Here is a 16761-nt window from a genome sequence, read left to right as displayed (position 1 = left end):
GAGACTACAGTACATCATCATGCAGAGCTGCAACGAAAATGTCTTTACAGCCTCATAGCTGTGGTGATACAACCATAGTGTTGTTTTTTTTATAGCCTAGCATTACCTTTTTACTTCTGGCAATTACCATTAAACCTCAAAAATCCTGAAAGTGGTGTTCATTTTTAGAGATTATCTTGCTGAACAAAACATATAAGTATGATAAACATTTGTTAATCCAAAATTCAGTGGAAAAATCCCATAGGCTTTTTGATGAAGGGTGATGTTAGCTTCCAGGTTGGCCTTTAGAAAAACGTCATCCCTGAGGCACTCTATCGTTCATCACAAACATGACATGTACAGCAATTATTTAACCATTTACCTTTGAAAAGTCAAATTACAATAATTTGCCCATAAGCAGATCATCACTATTAATGGTTCCCTGAATTCTGGCAAATCTTATAAATACCAACATTTAAAGTTCAAATTTAAAATATGATTGCACTGACAGACTCAATAATTGGATTTAAGCATTATAGTGTTAACAGGGAATTGGTTGGTGATCTTGTTAATGGAAACTGTCACAGTAAAATGTGCTGGTTAACACAAATACAGACTTATTGCCATTCTGATTAAAGATAAAAGTTTATAAAATGTTTTAAGGGCTCTCTCCCCATACATATAGACCATAATGTATAAAGGATATGTAAACAACGAGTCAGGAAACAGCCAGCCATCTAGGAATCAAGGAAGTTAGATAAACTACAGTCAGTTCTTTCCTCTGATGAAAGTCCATTGGGAAAAACAGGAGAGGAACATTTTTGGGTCAACCCAGTGTCAGAACAAATTATTGTACTGATCAGTTACCAAGAACCCGTACAAGCTACAGATCTATGTGCATTATTTATAATATATTTTCAACAAGTTGTTACTGTATTTATGTAGCAATGGTTTACTTCGTCACCATCAAGATTGTCATCAGGAAATGGGATCATCTGAGAATGAGATTTAAGGGGGTAATCTCCAGCTGAATGGTGCTGCTCTGCAGTAAATATTTTCCCATATGATTGGTACTTTTAAACAAGCAAGCCCATAATTCCCACAATAAAAAAAAATCCCAAACTAATACAGCGAACATATGTAAACCATTTTCTTGGAGTGCCCTGCAGCAATGCTGCCTGAAAAATGAAGGTCTTCATGCCTACTAATATCAGAGTAACATTACATATCACTTGCTTCCCACTTTTGCCATAAATTCACAGGAAACCTTTGTGGTTTGTTTCAAATAGAGAATGTAAATACTTGACCAGTTTGTTGCGGTCTTTATACTTCAGTTTCATTGTGCTGCTCTCTCCTTCTGTCTCTGCATTGGAGAATATTTATTTACTGTAAAAAGAAGCGTGAAACCACATGTTGAAGTTTGGCAGTTATGTTTTCTGGCTCACCATACAGTACAAACAAGGTATAAAGTTGTTTTCTTTTGATGCATGGAAGCAAGTAAACACTGAACTGCCAGTTTGACTCGACTTATGGCTACACTGTCTCTGCTACGAGTATTTGTCTGATAGTGATGTTTTCTTTCACACATTGTATATTAGTACACCTCTTTATGACATCCTGAAAATGCATGGCACATCTCACGTGTTTAAATTGTAAGTAAACAGGTGGAAATCATACTTGTCAAGTCTGTCTATGTGTGTTTAACAGAGAAACTCCTTTAAAAGATATTTGATTTTCTGTATTTTATGAATCCTTTATTTAGATGCACAATAACATGCTATTTCTTCAAGCACATTCAACACTTACACTTCATTTCACAGGATGATATTGCAAAGGAGTTAAAGCAAAACACATCTTAACCATATCAATGACTGGTTCAGTGATTTGTTGGGTATTTGAATGACACTTTGACTAATATGACTGATAATACAATGTTAAGAAACAGAACAGCGTGAACAGCTGGGTGTCTGAGTGATTAAGTAGAGCAAGAAATGGCTGTTTCAGTTTTATTGTAATATAATAACTTATTATATAATTATAATATCATATGACATTTTTATTAAAATGTGTCTACAGTAAAATGTTTGTCATTACACTGTCCAAATGATCAGGTTGAATTGCACTATCCAACCTCTATATCATCGGCCACTCTCTGTTTATTGTTTTGTTGATAGCTTCGAGTCAAAAGAACTGAGTAAACCTTTTTTTTAAAGAGTCAGTTTACCCAATTTCCCCCAATTAACTTTACATAGATTTGCACTTAACCTTCTGCAATTTTTCTCACTTGCAGTCATGTTTTTGTGAAATGTTTTTATATGTAATTATCCATCAGTGTGAGCAACACAAATAAACTTCCTGTCACCTCCAATGCTGAAATGCCTGAGGCTGATATCTCAAAACCTTGGCAGTCAAAACATGCAACTACCTTCATGGTTAGACATCAATAATGGTATATGAGAAAATATTTGTTTTTAAATTTTTTGGTGATCTCACAGTTTCAAATAAGGAACCAAACTAATGGCACAGTGAGAAATTGGTAACACTTATCGAGTAATATATATACATACATACATACATACATAACACTGTCAAAGATATCTTAACCTGAAATCTTCAATTTACAATTTACACTTTCTCAGATCTTTATATCATTAATACTTAAAAGCTAATGCCAAGCATTTTTTTTCTTTGGCAGATCGGGATTTCAAACTATTTATGCAAATATGACATTTAATGCAGTTTCATACATCTCAAATTATTACTATTACCGTTAGCCTACATTTTGTTTATATATTTTAAAGTTGGCAGTGGAATAGCTTGTTTTACCACTGACAGCATAAACTTTGCATTTTCAGGGTCTGCCTAAATAATCACAATTTGTTTCAACAATGACAGTCTTGTCTGCATACGCTTTCTTTCTTTTCTTTCCCTTCAGTCAAACCTGGATATGCCCATTAATGATAAGCATGAGGACTGAACCAAAGCTCCAATTAAGGTATTCTGAAAAAAGTAAAAAATAACTGATCTTTGCAAAGTCTTGAGAGTTTGGTTTGATTTGCATGCATCATCAGAACATTCAACACAGAAAATTCATGCACTGTTATCTATAAATTCTTGAAATGGAGTGTGCTGGAAAGCCTACAGCAGTCTAAGCTATATTTCACCGTAGTCAAAGCATGTTAACTTTTTAGCACCTGTACGATTCAAACAGCAGGGTTAGATGATCTGTGGATCAACAGTTCCACTGTTACTATCCTTCAAAATTCAAGGTGTTCTCTAGACAGTTTCAAGGTACTTTCAGAAAGGGATCAATACATGAACAGTCCTTACACAAGCTTGAAAACAGAACTAAATAATTCTTCGTGGGTCTAAAATGACACTCAAGAGCGTCCGAACAAAGTCTACATCAGCTTAAAGGTATAAAAGCCTACCAGCATGACGTATCACATTAAAACAGTCACCTGACTGTCCACAGAGTGGCCCTTTCCACTGCTGAAGTTGTTTGAAACTGAAATATCATAAAAGCACTTGATGGACCAGCATATGTAGAAAGAGCAGTGCATGTAGATATCTTTAAATATGTTTTAGCTGACTGCAGTGCTCTGTTGAATGGTGACAGAGACTGTATTTTGCAGGTTTGATCCTTAAAAAGTGTCCAATCAGCCCCTGCTCTCCATTCTCTAAATTAAAGTGTCATTGCTAATACAGCTAAACATTTCAGTGGTATGCAATAAAATAGCAATCCTTTCAGATTTTTGGTCCAATCCACCTACTTATCCTGGTTCAGTTAACAGGAGAACTTATCAGAGCAGTCAAACACAAACTGCAACTCCAATGATGCCACTCAGTCTGCTGCAAAAACTTAAATCCAAACAGTCATGGAGAAGGATTGGATGGCTTCAGTGTGGATGGGGGTGTCATGTTTGATTTTCGCTTGTCTCCTGTTTCATCTGTGTCCAGGCTGGTCGCAAGTGAAGAGCGTGTGAACCTTCGGACAGTGTGGCTGAAAGACGGGTACAAGGTCATGATGGAGCTCCGAGACCAGTCGAAGCGGGGGTAGATTCTCTTAAGAACTGCCCGTCGAAACAGGATGTATACCCATGGATCCAGGATCTGGTTCCAGGTGGCGAATCGGATCCATAGCAGTAGGTATTTGATCTGGAGGGGACCTCCAGACAACACAGTTTGTGCAATAAAGACCTATTAGTGGAGAAATGGAAGTGGGGATAAGGATGAAAGAAAGAACAGGCAAAGACAGTCAAACAGTTGCACAGGAGAAAAGACACAGATTACAACAGACAGCAAATTGTAGTTGAAAAGAGTGGGAAGGAGAAATGAGAAAGAAGGAAAATGTGAAATTGGTTAAAATTTTGTGCATGCACACACACACACACACACACACACACGCACACACACACACGCACACTGAACTGTTACAGATTTTTCAAAAATGTCTCCTTGTCTAAATTATTGTCCAAATTATTGTAAGTCCACTGAGGGAATGGTTAGACTAATTTTGCCGTGACCATCCTGTGCCAGTGGCTGCTGCAACACAATTATCCCCCCTGCTTTACTTAAGCTGCAGCATTTTGTGTGAGGCATAGCCTTATTAGCATTAGCCACAGTCTCGTGTGGGGGAGAAACATGCTAACAAGCTCCTTAAGGAATGACAAATTGGCTTACTGTTGTCTTTGTTCCAAATTCAGCTGGTGCCAAAAATGTGTTCAACTTTACACCCAAACAGTGCAAGGCTATAGTTATATAAATCCACCTCACCATGTTAAAAAACTGTTGAATGCAAGTGTTGAGATGAAGTGCAAACCAGAGTTTTAGTTAGGCAAACTTTTCTCAGCGGCAGAGGTGCTACAGAGACTGAAACATCCAAAGAATCACAGTTGCTTCCACTTGCACAGACGGTGGCATTTATGGTCTTTACTGGGCTATTTCAAGCTAGACAAGTTGCTGTGACAAGATGACATTTTTCAGGAGCATTTCAGTTGCTTAGCCTGAGCAACTGTTTTGATGTTTAGGTCTTATCTATAAGATTTCTGCAGCATTGCCTCAAAGAAACGTTTGAGCACCTAAACAAAACTGCAATCTGCAGAGAGTTAAGCTATCAGGTTTTTGATGAAAAACCATCTGTGTTAGTTTCAGGGAATGAAAGCAGGCGCAAGGGTAATAAACAAACATGACAAAGGGCTGAAACTATTTCAGTGGATTGTTTATTAACCGACTAGGAATGGAATGAAGTGCTCATAGCAGCAGCAAACCCAGGATGAGACTCTTTTTACACTACAAAGCATGCTCCAAATGATACTTTGAGCTTATGGGTAATGGTTTAGAAGCTGCAAAGCATCAAGTAAACAGTCCATCCATGAGTTTCACTGGCAGATTAGGACATGCTGAAGTAGCCGGCCAACCACAGCCCAGAGTAATGATGGGGGTGAGTAGTTACTATGGGGAAGCTGTGTTATTGTAACAGTCTTTCGACATTTTTGCTTAACTTTTTACTCGCCTTATTTTGGACACTTGACACATGATGTATATCCAGGGGTCAAATATCTGATTGCAGGTGGCCATTCGTATGTAGAACAAAATAATGTCATCTCTTACAGGATCAGCAGTCACCACGCTCATCAGAATATATATCTGGGCAGAGTGTCACACAACTGAGGTCAGACAGCACGGCAAAAAAATATGCTGGTAGCTTTGGCCCTTGTTTTCTCTCTCTCTGGCGTGCTCAATTTGAAGTTTGCTTAGAGGCAGTGGTATACCGGGCTGAGAGCAACACTGTGAGAATGTTCACTAGGACTCCCGCATTTCACATTAACACAAAGTACACAAGAAAAGTCCACACATACAGCTTTTAAGTTTACTGTGCTATTTTAAGCACTGTCAATATGTTTTTAAGATAGTGATGATGCTGAATTTGATAAGAAAACTCTCACATGCCTCCAGTGAATGAATAGTACAAAAACTGAGAAAAATCTAGTCATAGGTGACTGTATTTAACAAACAGCAAAACTATTTTAAACATCTGTTTACAAACTCTCAGTAATCTCTTTCAATATAATCCTGGTCTTATTTCTCCAGTCAGATATGCATTACTTCCCAAACACATGCATTTTCACTAAAATCAATTCAGCTCAATTAAATTCAATTTTATTTATAAGGCCCATTATCACAAAACACAGTTTGCCTCAGAGGGCTTTACAGCATACGACATCCCTATGCTCTTAGACACTCACATTATCTAAGGAAAAACTCCCTAAAAACCCCTAAAAACCAAGTGGCCAATAGCTCAGATTGTAGGGTGGTGCCCCATGAACAGAGGCTACATCTACACTGTGATGGCTGCGGGTTCGATTCCAGCCTTGGCCCATTGTTGCATGTCATCCCCCCTCTCCCCTTTCATGCTTAAGCTCTCCTATCTCCAGTAAAGGCAAAAAGCCAAAAAAAAAGCCAAAAGAAAAGTAAGTTAGTTTCTTTTATTGTGTGGCTTTGGTGTTTGAAAGGGATAATTCGGGGTCACACGATAACGCAAACATTCTATCAATTGAGACAGTGGTACACCAACAGCTCCAGTGTTCAGTGCTGTATAATTACTCTTTTTGTCAATGGAGTCTGGCTTTGAATAGACCACTGATGAGTTTAACTCTAAGTTAAGTTTTAAATAGTAATGTTTGAGCTGAAATGCATGTGATTGGGGAATGCTGAGAGTGTGTGAGAGTTTTAAAATGGATGTTTTTATATAGTTTTACTGTAATGTTAAACACAGATCCCCTATGACTTCAATTCATTGAGAATTTTCTCAGTTCCTAGATTCTTTGTTCCCCAAAGACATGCATGAAAGTTTTCTCCAAGAATTCAACATAACAAAGGGTGGGTAAATGAAGGATTCTTTTAAGTAGGCTGGAGTAAAATTCTTCCTGTTGCTTGCAGAGTTATGAGCTTTATACTGAAGGAAGACAGCAATTTATTATAACTTAGGTTGTATTCTTGTAGCTTCTACCTTTGTTTATGATATTTTCTTTTTCAGGACAGTATTTTGCTAAAAGCTCGAAATGTAGCAACATCTTATAAATAGGTTCAATGATACTAGGGATTCCTACAGGTTTTGAACAGGCCAACAGTTTTGCAAGATTAGCTTGATGATGACACAGAAACCATAAATTCACATAATTACAGCAAGTGCAGTAGGTCAGGAAGCTGCGCCATAGAGACTTTTTACACTGGACAGCCAGGTCCAATTTTGCTCTCATCTTTATTTTCTTTCCAAACAAATCTGGCAAACTCAGGGGTTAGTTGCTTTTTTACTTGCATAATTGTTGGACCTATTTTTTGTGATGTTGCCATGTTATCAACACTGGAGAGTGCAATGTTATAACCAACAGATCCAATAGCTGGAGCTACAAAAATGAAGTCCAAGTTGTAATAAAATTTAGTTACCTTTTAAAGGCACTGATTTTACCCATGCTCTAAAGTGGAGATATGTCATCTCAACTATGGCGTTAAGGGGCTCTGATCCGGGCAAGATCAGCTAGCATGGAAGCTGCATTGCTAAGAAGAAATGAAGCATAAAGGGGGAAGCAGAGAAAGCTTAGAGACCCTCCTGATGCCTTATTATGGTTCTAAGAGTTGAAAGGCAGCGATGATAACAAGAGCTGGATAAAGGGTCTGGTGCTTTAAATACCCATCATTTAGATACCCATCATTTGGTGGACTCCAAGTATTTAACAAAACAAAATCAAAATCTGCATAAGGCAGTGAAAGGATGCTGTTTTGTGACTAGCTTTCTGTTGGACAGTTATATTCAAAGACAGAGTTAAGTGCTAAAAATGTGTAACATTTGAAGATACATGTTGGAAAACACAAAGATTGAGTGAACAGATATTCTTCTTTTGCCTGCTGCCAAAATAAAGCTAATTCACCCATAGGTCTTACCACTTAACAGCAAACATTGTTACAGACCATAGACTTTTGTTACGGAGGCCAACAATATTTTACACAGGTTGAAATGGGGTGAGAAATATTCCTGTGAAATTCTGGCCTCTTTGTGCTACAACATTGTATCATATTGCTTTGTAGGTCCTCAGAAAACTAATGGTGATCCCCATGTTTTGTCTAATGATTAGAATTGGAAAGGGTGTTGTTATATACATATGATTTAAAAAAAAGTAACTGACATGCTAAATTCTTTAATGTGTAGAAGTGTGGCTACAACAGTGAAGTATGAAGCTCGCCTTTCAGTGCAGTGTTCTATAAAATCTGGCTTAACATATTAAATGCTTGGCTAACTCATTTAAGATGGGCAAACTTACCAGGAGTGGGCACCAGCAGATTGAAGCAATAACCATGATGAGGATGAGCTGAACCATCATCTCTACTTCATGATCTCGGCGACGCTGGATCCTATCCTGTCCACAGCACACCTTCATCAGGGTCACAATGCTCACTGTGTTCAGCAAAAATGACACAGTGATGGACGTCAATCCAACCACTGAGAAGAGCAGGGAGAAGGCCATGTCATATCCCTCAGGGCTGATGTTGAAAAAACACCAGGAGCCGGGCATTTGCATGTGGTAGCTCCCAATGCCTATTAGGGGCATCAAAGCTATGCAACCGGCGATAAACCACACCGTGAGCACCATGAAGACTGTACGGCCCTTTGGCATGCTGTTGGAGCGTGCAAATGGACGGTTAATGCCAATGAAGCGCTCCACAGCCATAGTGGCACCAAGCAGGAGTGGGCATAGTCCATAGAAAACCATGGACATACCCATGAAGTTGCAGAAATGGCAGTTCGGATCCAACTTTTGCCAATTAAAGTGTGTCACATGGAAGGAGATTACAATGGAGCCTGTGACCAGAAGACCCATGAAGTCAGTGACCACCAGGCCACCCAGGAAGATCAGGAAGAAGGAGCGTGAGCGGGTACGTGCCCGACGGAAGGAGTTGAGGAGAACTATGAAGGCAATGAGATTAGAGATGAGACCCAAAGTGCAAAAGATGGATGAGAAGTAGGCTGAGGCGATGGTGGGGAGGTGTTTGAATGGAGGGGTGCTGATGGAGTAGCAGAGTGGGGTGTAGTTGGCAAGCGGCTGAGCTGTAGCATCCATGGTGGTCAGGTGGTTTGGTGTTGTTGGTTTCAAATGAATCAGAGGTGGATAGGCAACACCAGAGTGGGGGTGATCATTTCTCTCCTCAACCTTAAAAGTAAAAAGAGAAAAGTTAAAAATTGAAACTTTTAATACAAATGAAATGAGCAAACGACATAAAAGAACATAAGACCAAAACATCAACAAAAATGTGTGGTGACTTTGTTGTGCTTCTGGATATACCAAATGGTGCTTATCCAACTCTCAGGCTGGGTATATTGTGAAACTGCTGGTGCTGAACAGTGGTTCCTAGTCAGTATCTGTTTTATATACATCGTATATTTATTTCCATCTTCAGTCATGTAAGGTTTGTTAAAATGATTATTTCTTTCTCTGTTATATTTTTGCCATAATTTGGTGAGCCTTCAACAGGCATCTGTTGCCCTAATTTATTCTGTGCGTCCCACATCATTGGCACTAGTTTGTCCTTGTTGGCTTTTTTTCAGTCGTTTCTGCATGTTGAATCACTGTCAGAGATGACGGAGCCTGGTGGTACTGCTCTGATTGGCAGTTCAGTTCACTGCACAAGTAGAGAAATGATCACGACAAAAAAAGAAAACAAATAGCTTAAGTCAAGAGGTTGTGAGATCAAAACAAACTTGTTATGTTAGGTATTATGTTTTTAGCTATCTAGATCTTTAGCTTAATGGTTAGTCATCGTTTGTTCTCTGGTGCACAGTAAATATCTTTTGTTCTGTCAACATTGGGTTGTGCTGTTAGTGTGCTAACTGGCTAATGAGTATCTTGAATACGTCCTGTCGCACTTTATGTTTCCCTTTTTGAACGATGAACACAGGAAACCACAAACTGCAGGTTTGCAAAGTTATTTCCTCCCATGCAGTTACAGAGCATAAGATGAAGTTGGCTGTTGGGTGTAGTCTTTCTGATGTGTTTATGTACAATTTTTTGGCTGAGTCCTGAGGTGTCTTGATGTGTTGCTGCCACTTCCTTGAAGTCTATTGGGTGTATTCTGGGACTTAACACAGTATTCATCAATGTATTTCCTGAGATCTGGGGACATGGCTGTGTCTACTTGCTAGATATATAACAATGTCTGATGATGCAAGAAACAGGAATCGTCCGATAGTCAAACCAACAGTATAGCCATATTTTTAAATCACTTTTATTTGGAGGTAAAACTTAAAGCAAGTCCACCCAAAATGTTCATGATAATTCCTCAGTGTACAAGAAAACTACAAAACTACAAGAAGTTCAGCAAAAACATTGGGCTGTACACTGTGATGGTTACAAAGCACTATTTCTAGAATTTTTTCACAGCTTTCTTTGTTTTCTCTCACCGACCTGAGGCAGTCAGACTGCTTCTGTTGTTTACCCTGTATGACGTCTTTTTAGCAATGTAACACTGCTCCTGGAACTATGTACTTGGATGGTACAATAATTGTTACCAAGAATGACTGACAAAACTACAAAAATAGGTCTTTTAAATATCTGTGTTTCAATCCAAAGCACAGTGGAAAAGAGTCAGTGCATTATGCTTTTGTGTGCTATTTTATTATTGTGCTTTAGTGTTCTTAACGTTCTCAATTTTGATTATGTCATAAGGGGGCAGGGGAAGAGCTACATGGGTTGCTGACATCTTTTTTTTTTAAACCTTTTTATTTGGGAAGCACTTTGTGCTTAAGCTTGGAAAATGCTAAATAAATAAAGATTATTATTATTACATTATTATGATTATTATTATTGGGAAGGACACATAAACCGTATAAAATCAATGTAACAGCTTAGATACAGAATGTACATAACACCCATACAAACACACGCAGACAGGGACAGAGATGAAGAGCATGACACAGAGACCGATATAGGCAGAAAGTAGGAGAACTGTCACATCCTGGCAGGAAATATTATGTGAACAGCACTGGCAGAGACATTAACAGGAAATAAACACATAGTGTTACAATCAGACTGGGACATTGTCCCTAGTGGTCTGTTTCCAATACACTGCATGTCATAGTCAAGTAGTTTGAGACTGGCATATTATGTGGATACTGATATCATGCCCAAAATAAAATGAAGGAATAATAAGGAAAAAAACAAAAGAAAATCCATGGTGTTATTTCTCAAAAATAAACCCAAATATACCCATACAATATAACAGAATGTTATGATTATGTTTATGAAATGGATGTTACCAGATGTACCAACTATACTTGTATTCAGAATCGCTTACTAACCTATGCCTACTACAAACTCTGTATGTCTGTCTATATGTACTGCATATTGCCTACTAAATAAACAAATGAGTATGCCATTACCAATGGACCATTAGCAGCTCAAGTAAGACAGTCATATGACTGCATCATATGACAGCTGGCTGGTGTGATCCAGACAGCTGCTTTCACATTCTGAAATCATTGAAACAAATTTCAAAAAAGGCTTTATTTAGATAAATCACCTGCATAATAGAGAATCTACATGGTGTCTTTTTGATGAAAAGTATATTGAAATATATTTTATCAAATATTAAAACTTAATAATGTGACATATTAATCAATTCTTAGCTGGGCTCAAAATATCCACCACTGCACGGTCTGAAAAGACACAATGCATTGTGGGGCTGTTGAGTCCATTAAGTTCAGATACGGGCATTTCTCACATACACAAAATCCACATACTATGCAACTAGAACACACAATATACTCAGTTTGACTGAGTAACCTCCTGAGACCTGAGCTTTTGTTTGGTATGCATTTTAATTTCTCCCAGCAGTTTGGAATTAGTAGGACCTGGTAAGTGTAAAAAACTAAGCATTTCCTTTGAACAGTAAGTAGTTTTTAAAAAAAAAAAAAAAAAAAAAAGATGTCCTCATACAGGAATGATAGGTTTATTTTTTATAGTCACAACTGTTTAATGAAGTATAAAACTCTCCATTTCAGTGAAATAAACATATCTAAACATTAACACATCTAAAAGCCCTGTGATTTGTTTGTTTTGTATCTGTATGTATTATTTTCTTGCTCTATATTCAAATCTAGGAATGTCCTTTTTGTTTGTTGGAATAGTCTCTCACACCTAATTGGTCTTTGTGAAATGCTGCAATAATACATTTCAAGTGTCCTTGAACAAGACAATAATAAAGTCTCAATATTCTTATCGTACTTCCTAATTAACTGTGTCTTAGCTTGTTACCATTGCTAAAAAATGCTCAAATTTGTATGTCATATCAAACTTATATTATTAGATAAAAACTTTTTAACACCTTTTCACCTGTCTTTGCTTCAATAGTCATCTCTGTATATCCTGAGTGATACTTTATTTCCATTAAGTAGGTGGATAAACATAACTGATAACAGTGATCATGTCAAACTGTGGGTTTTACTCCCTGTGATAAATATCGACATATTTTATCAGTGATCAGCAGGTGTAAGGCCATTCACTGTAGGTGTCATGTCTGTATAGGTGTAATGCTTTATAAGATATGATAAAACCTTAAGGATAAGGAAATTGGGTCGAAAAGAAGATAAAGAGGAAAAAAGAACCTAGAGGCAACAGACAGGATTCAAGTTACCAAGATAAATAAATGAATTAAAGGATTGTATTTCTATTAATAGAACTGTGCTGATCACACTTTCTTTGATTCTTTTCTGGCATTAAATTGAATTAGTTGAGAGGAAATTTGCTACTACTGGTTGTGGTAAATGGATACATACAGTACACATTAAGTGATGGTATAACAGTTTAATCTTGTAAATGCACATTCACATTAGCCATGACAGCAGGTTTAATGTCTAATTTGTCACATTTTCCCTTAAGACAGAAAATCTATGGTACATGAAATGAGAGAACCTCCCGCTAAAAGCGAACTACACCATTATGAGGTCCCTCCATACCTTAGAGAATACTTGGAGGAAAGAGATGGTGTTTGGCGCCAGTGCTTGTGTGACCCTGAAAACCTTTTGAGTGTGCCATTAGCCAAAAGTGCCTGTTAGTGTCTGGAAATCAATGTCATATTCAAAATTGCTTCACAGAGGCTGTATAGTGGTTTCCTATAGAAACTAATGGGAAACCACAGAATTAAATATGTGCATTGTATGTCATGGTGAGTGCAGAGTGTGTGTTAAATATGTGTTGTAAGGTTCCTAAACTGAGGATGGGTAACTGGAAGGGATCTCCTTCCAAAGAGAACTTTTTTCTTTGAAATGCTGTTTGGATTGGCTCCCATAAGACACTATTTTAAAATACAGTTTGCAGTGCAAAACATACTTTATCTACTGTACTTGTGTTTGCTTGAAATAAAAACATTTTGCGACCTCTAGAATGTTCTGATGTCCAAATAATATCCTGCTTAGTCCATCAGTGCTTATGATGATATGTTTTCCATGTTGGTATTGTACACAGTTAAAAATTCAAATTAAATTTATTTATATATTTATAACCCGTTAATAAAAAAGGTTGTTATGCAGTACCTCATCCAGGTAAAAGGGACAAAAGCAAATTAAAGTGAGCAATAAAATGGGAGATATTAAAAAATAGAGACCATATTGCAATGGGATCACTCCAGCCCCAATACAGCAGTAAGCAACTTAAAATAAATATAGTCCATAAAGGTAAGGTGGAGTGGCTGATGGCCCCTTCCCTACCTCCTACACCTCTACATCCATCCCCTTTGCTAAAACCGCATCTATCTTCATAGATGATCTAAAAGACACATCTGTAAAGTTACATGACTGCCTCTTATACGGTTGCAACACTATCACACTGATGAAATCAGATCCGCAGAGATAAAAACACTTGACAAAATACATAAAACAGTTTCTGTGGTGGTTACCACTAAAAGGGATGTCACCAGGCTTACATTTTGCGATGATGACACAAACACAACCACAAGGTGAAAACAATACTAGTCGTCACAACATTGTTGTGGCTGGCAACAAGCCCCAACTACACTCTTTTGCATCTAGTCTATTTGGCCAATAAAGTGGTTCACATTGTGATTTCAGAAACTTTCAGCAGACTGCTGGTTTAACAAGGTCCTCCTATGAATCATTATTTTAAATTAAAGACCCAGAATGTTAATGTAACTGGTGTAAAAATCTTAACCCTATATGATATCATTAATCATATCAAAAAAAGAATAATGTGGCAGGTCTCTGGTCACCCAATAGTACACACAGAGAGGGAGAGAGAGAGAGAGAGAGAGAGAGAGAGAGAGAGAGAGACGTCATAATGCTGACGAGCTAAACTGATTCTTTGAGCTGACCCTTGATGACTTGATGTTCATGAAAATTAAAAAAATAAATAAATAACAGGTGGCAATAGGCAATATGTTTATTACATATGCGATAGAGAGGGGTTGGGTCAAAATGCATAGCTTGCACATCTGTGTGTTTTTGATCAAATTCATATTTCAAGCAATAGTTAAGCCACTCCAACTGTGTGGGTCACAAGGCAGTGGCCATCGCACTGACAGTGTGTTGCTGTGCCTGGCCGATTTTGAGAATGGAGAGAGCATCTTCTGTAAACTGCATTTACACAGGATCTGGTATACCATTTTCAAAAATCTTAGGTGAAAGGTTTCAGTTTCTGGCAAACAGTTTTCCCACAGGCACAGAGCTTAGGGTTAATTCAACATGTACACCATGCCTGCTGCCATCAGACTGTTCAACACATTCACCTCTGTCAGACCTGTGGTCACTGTCACCGAACTGGACTAAACTCTGTCACTCCACATCCAAACAGTACAGACTGCAGTATGTGTGTATGCATATCATGTATATATATGTACAAATATATAACATCAGATCGTCGCCTGCATTGTATTATAAATATTACATTATACATCATTATATATATATATATATATATATATATATATATATATTTATTATTATTCTATCATTATTATTATATTATATTATACATAACATCGGTTATCAGACATAAAAATGTCAAGTGCTAATGTCATGATGCTGATACTATTATTAATATTAATATTATGGATATTATTACTACTATTATTACTATTTTAATACTATTATTATACTATTATTAATACTATTACTACTATTATGTGTGCGATGCCTTCAAACTGATGTTATTACCATTATTAGTATTATATGTACACCTCTACATATTCCCCTTATTCTGCTGTCATCATACCATGCTCATGTGTATCCTTACCATCATCAGAGTGCACCTTACCACTGCATTTGCACTACCTCAGTATTCTTTTGCACTACCTCAGCATTCTATTTATTCTATTTTTATATATTTATGTCTATTTCTATCTTCTATTATTCTTCTTATTTTTCTATGTATGTCTCTGTATGTCTTACGTGCCAAGCTGCTGTGACAACTAAATTTCCCTCCGGGGATCAATAAAGTCGTCTAAGTCTAAGTCTAAGTCTAAGTGGGAGCTGATTTATCAAGCCTGGCCAGAGTTGGTGTCATGCACAACCCACTGAACTTTACAGGAACCACATCTATAATACCAGGGGTACAGTGCCCAAGAGAGATACTCATTATAATATGAAGTACATGATGAGATCAGGAAAATTTGGTATAACATTGTCCCTCAGCTTATTTTCAAAAAACCCTTTGGAGAGTTTGAATGATCACTTTTTTTTAAAGGTTGACATCATTAAAGGTGTAAGTTCTATCATAACATAGTAAGTAATCCTCAGGCTGTGTTTATCCATATTTATTCAGCACTGAACTAAGTTACTGCAGCTGTCTTACAGTAAACTGAAAGTCCCTGAAATACAACTTCTTACAGTATTTACAAATCAACAGCAACAAAACAAACCCATTAAAGTTGACAAAAAGCAACCTCTACTTAGTGCTCTGATGAATGAGAATCATACAACTATAATCATAACGTTCACCGCTATCTATAAACATACACATATAATAAAGTCCCTGCTTTGTAAAACCATCAGGAAACAATTATTTTATCTTTCACAAAAAATTCTGTTTTTCTAAGGTTGTTAAGAGAGAGATTCAAATTTGTCTTACCATCAAGAACCAAGCTGACTCTCAGTTGGGAAATTTGCAACAATCCATCCACACCATTTTTCTGCACTTGTAAGATAAACTACACAAAAGAATAGTCAGAGGAAGTGTTGGGAACAACACAAATGCTGATTCCCACCTGATGGAAATATAGTCCTACAACAGGCTGTTAGTAGTGGCCCCTGATGAATTCCATTCCCTTCCCCCGAAGCTCAGATACTCATCTCTTCCCCTCCAGTTGTGCTTCCCTTTGCTCAGTTAAGCCCTCCCCGGAAGACAAAAGGGGAAGGGCTCTGGCAAGACACCACTGGTATTTTAAGCAGGAAAATTAGCAACAGACAAAAGTCATAAAGTGTGGTGGTGCAAGTGGTACACAGTGGGGGAAAAGGGCATTTGTTTCATGTTCGGCTGTGAATTCTATTTAATGTGTATTTGTTACTGATGAGGATGTGGAGGTGCTGTTCTTTCAGGCTGTAGTAAGGGATCAATACAGTTTGGTTAGGAACAGCTATGCTTAAAATCCCAATGAAGATAAAGTTAATAGGTCTTACAGTATTATCTAAAAAAAGATTCATGACAGTAATGCTTGACTTTTGTTGACTCAAATGTTGTAATCAACCTTATTTAACAACACTGAAATTAGATCCAAGAA

General features: G+C 37.4%; 1 protein-coding gene across 2 annotated transcripts; it reads right to left on the bottom strand.

Annotated features, from left to right (window-relative positions):
• Positions 1-1698: 1698 nt before the first annotated feature.
• Positions 1699-16326, bottom strand: tbxa2r (thromboxane A2 receptor). 2 transcript variants are annotated; one of them, XM_042516972.1, is made up of 3 exons: positions 16249-16326; positions 8301-9188; positions 1699-4179 (listed from the first exon to the last, which is right to left on the bottom strand). In XM_042516972.1, the coding sequence occupies exons 2-3, from the start codon at positions 9096-9098 to the stop codon at positions 3856-3858; spliced, it is 1122 nt and encodes a 373-aa protein (XP_042372906.1). In that variant the 5' UTR covers positions 9099-9188; positions 16249-16326; the 3' UTR covers positions 1699-3855. The 2 variants fall into 2 exon arrangements, with proteins under 2 accessions (XP_042372906.1, XP_042372899.1); XM_042516965.1 differs by lacking the exon at positions 16249-16326 and adding an exon at positions 16113-16242.
• Between the last annotated feature and the right edge of the window lie 435 nt (positions 16327-16761).

This window comes from Plectropomus leopardus, chromosome 3, assembly GCF_008729295.1.
Source record: "Plectropomus leopardus isolate mb chromosome 3, YSFRI_Pleo_2.0, whole genome shotgun sequence".
Classification (NCBI taxonomy): Eukaryota; Metazoa; Chordata; class Actinopteri; order Perciformes; family Serranidae; genus Plectropomus; species Plectropomus leopardus.
Note: the sequence above shows the minus strand (reverse complement) of the source record. Positions and strands in the feature narration are given on the sequence as shown.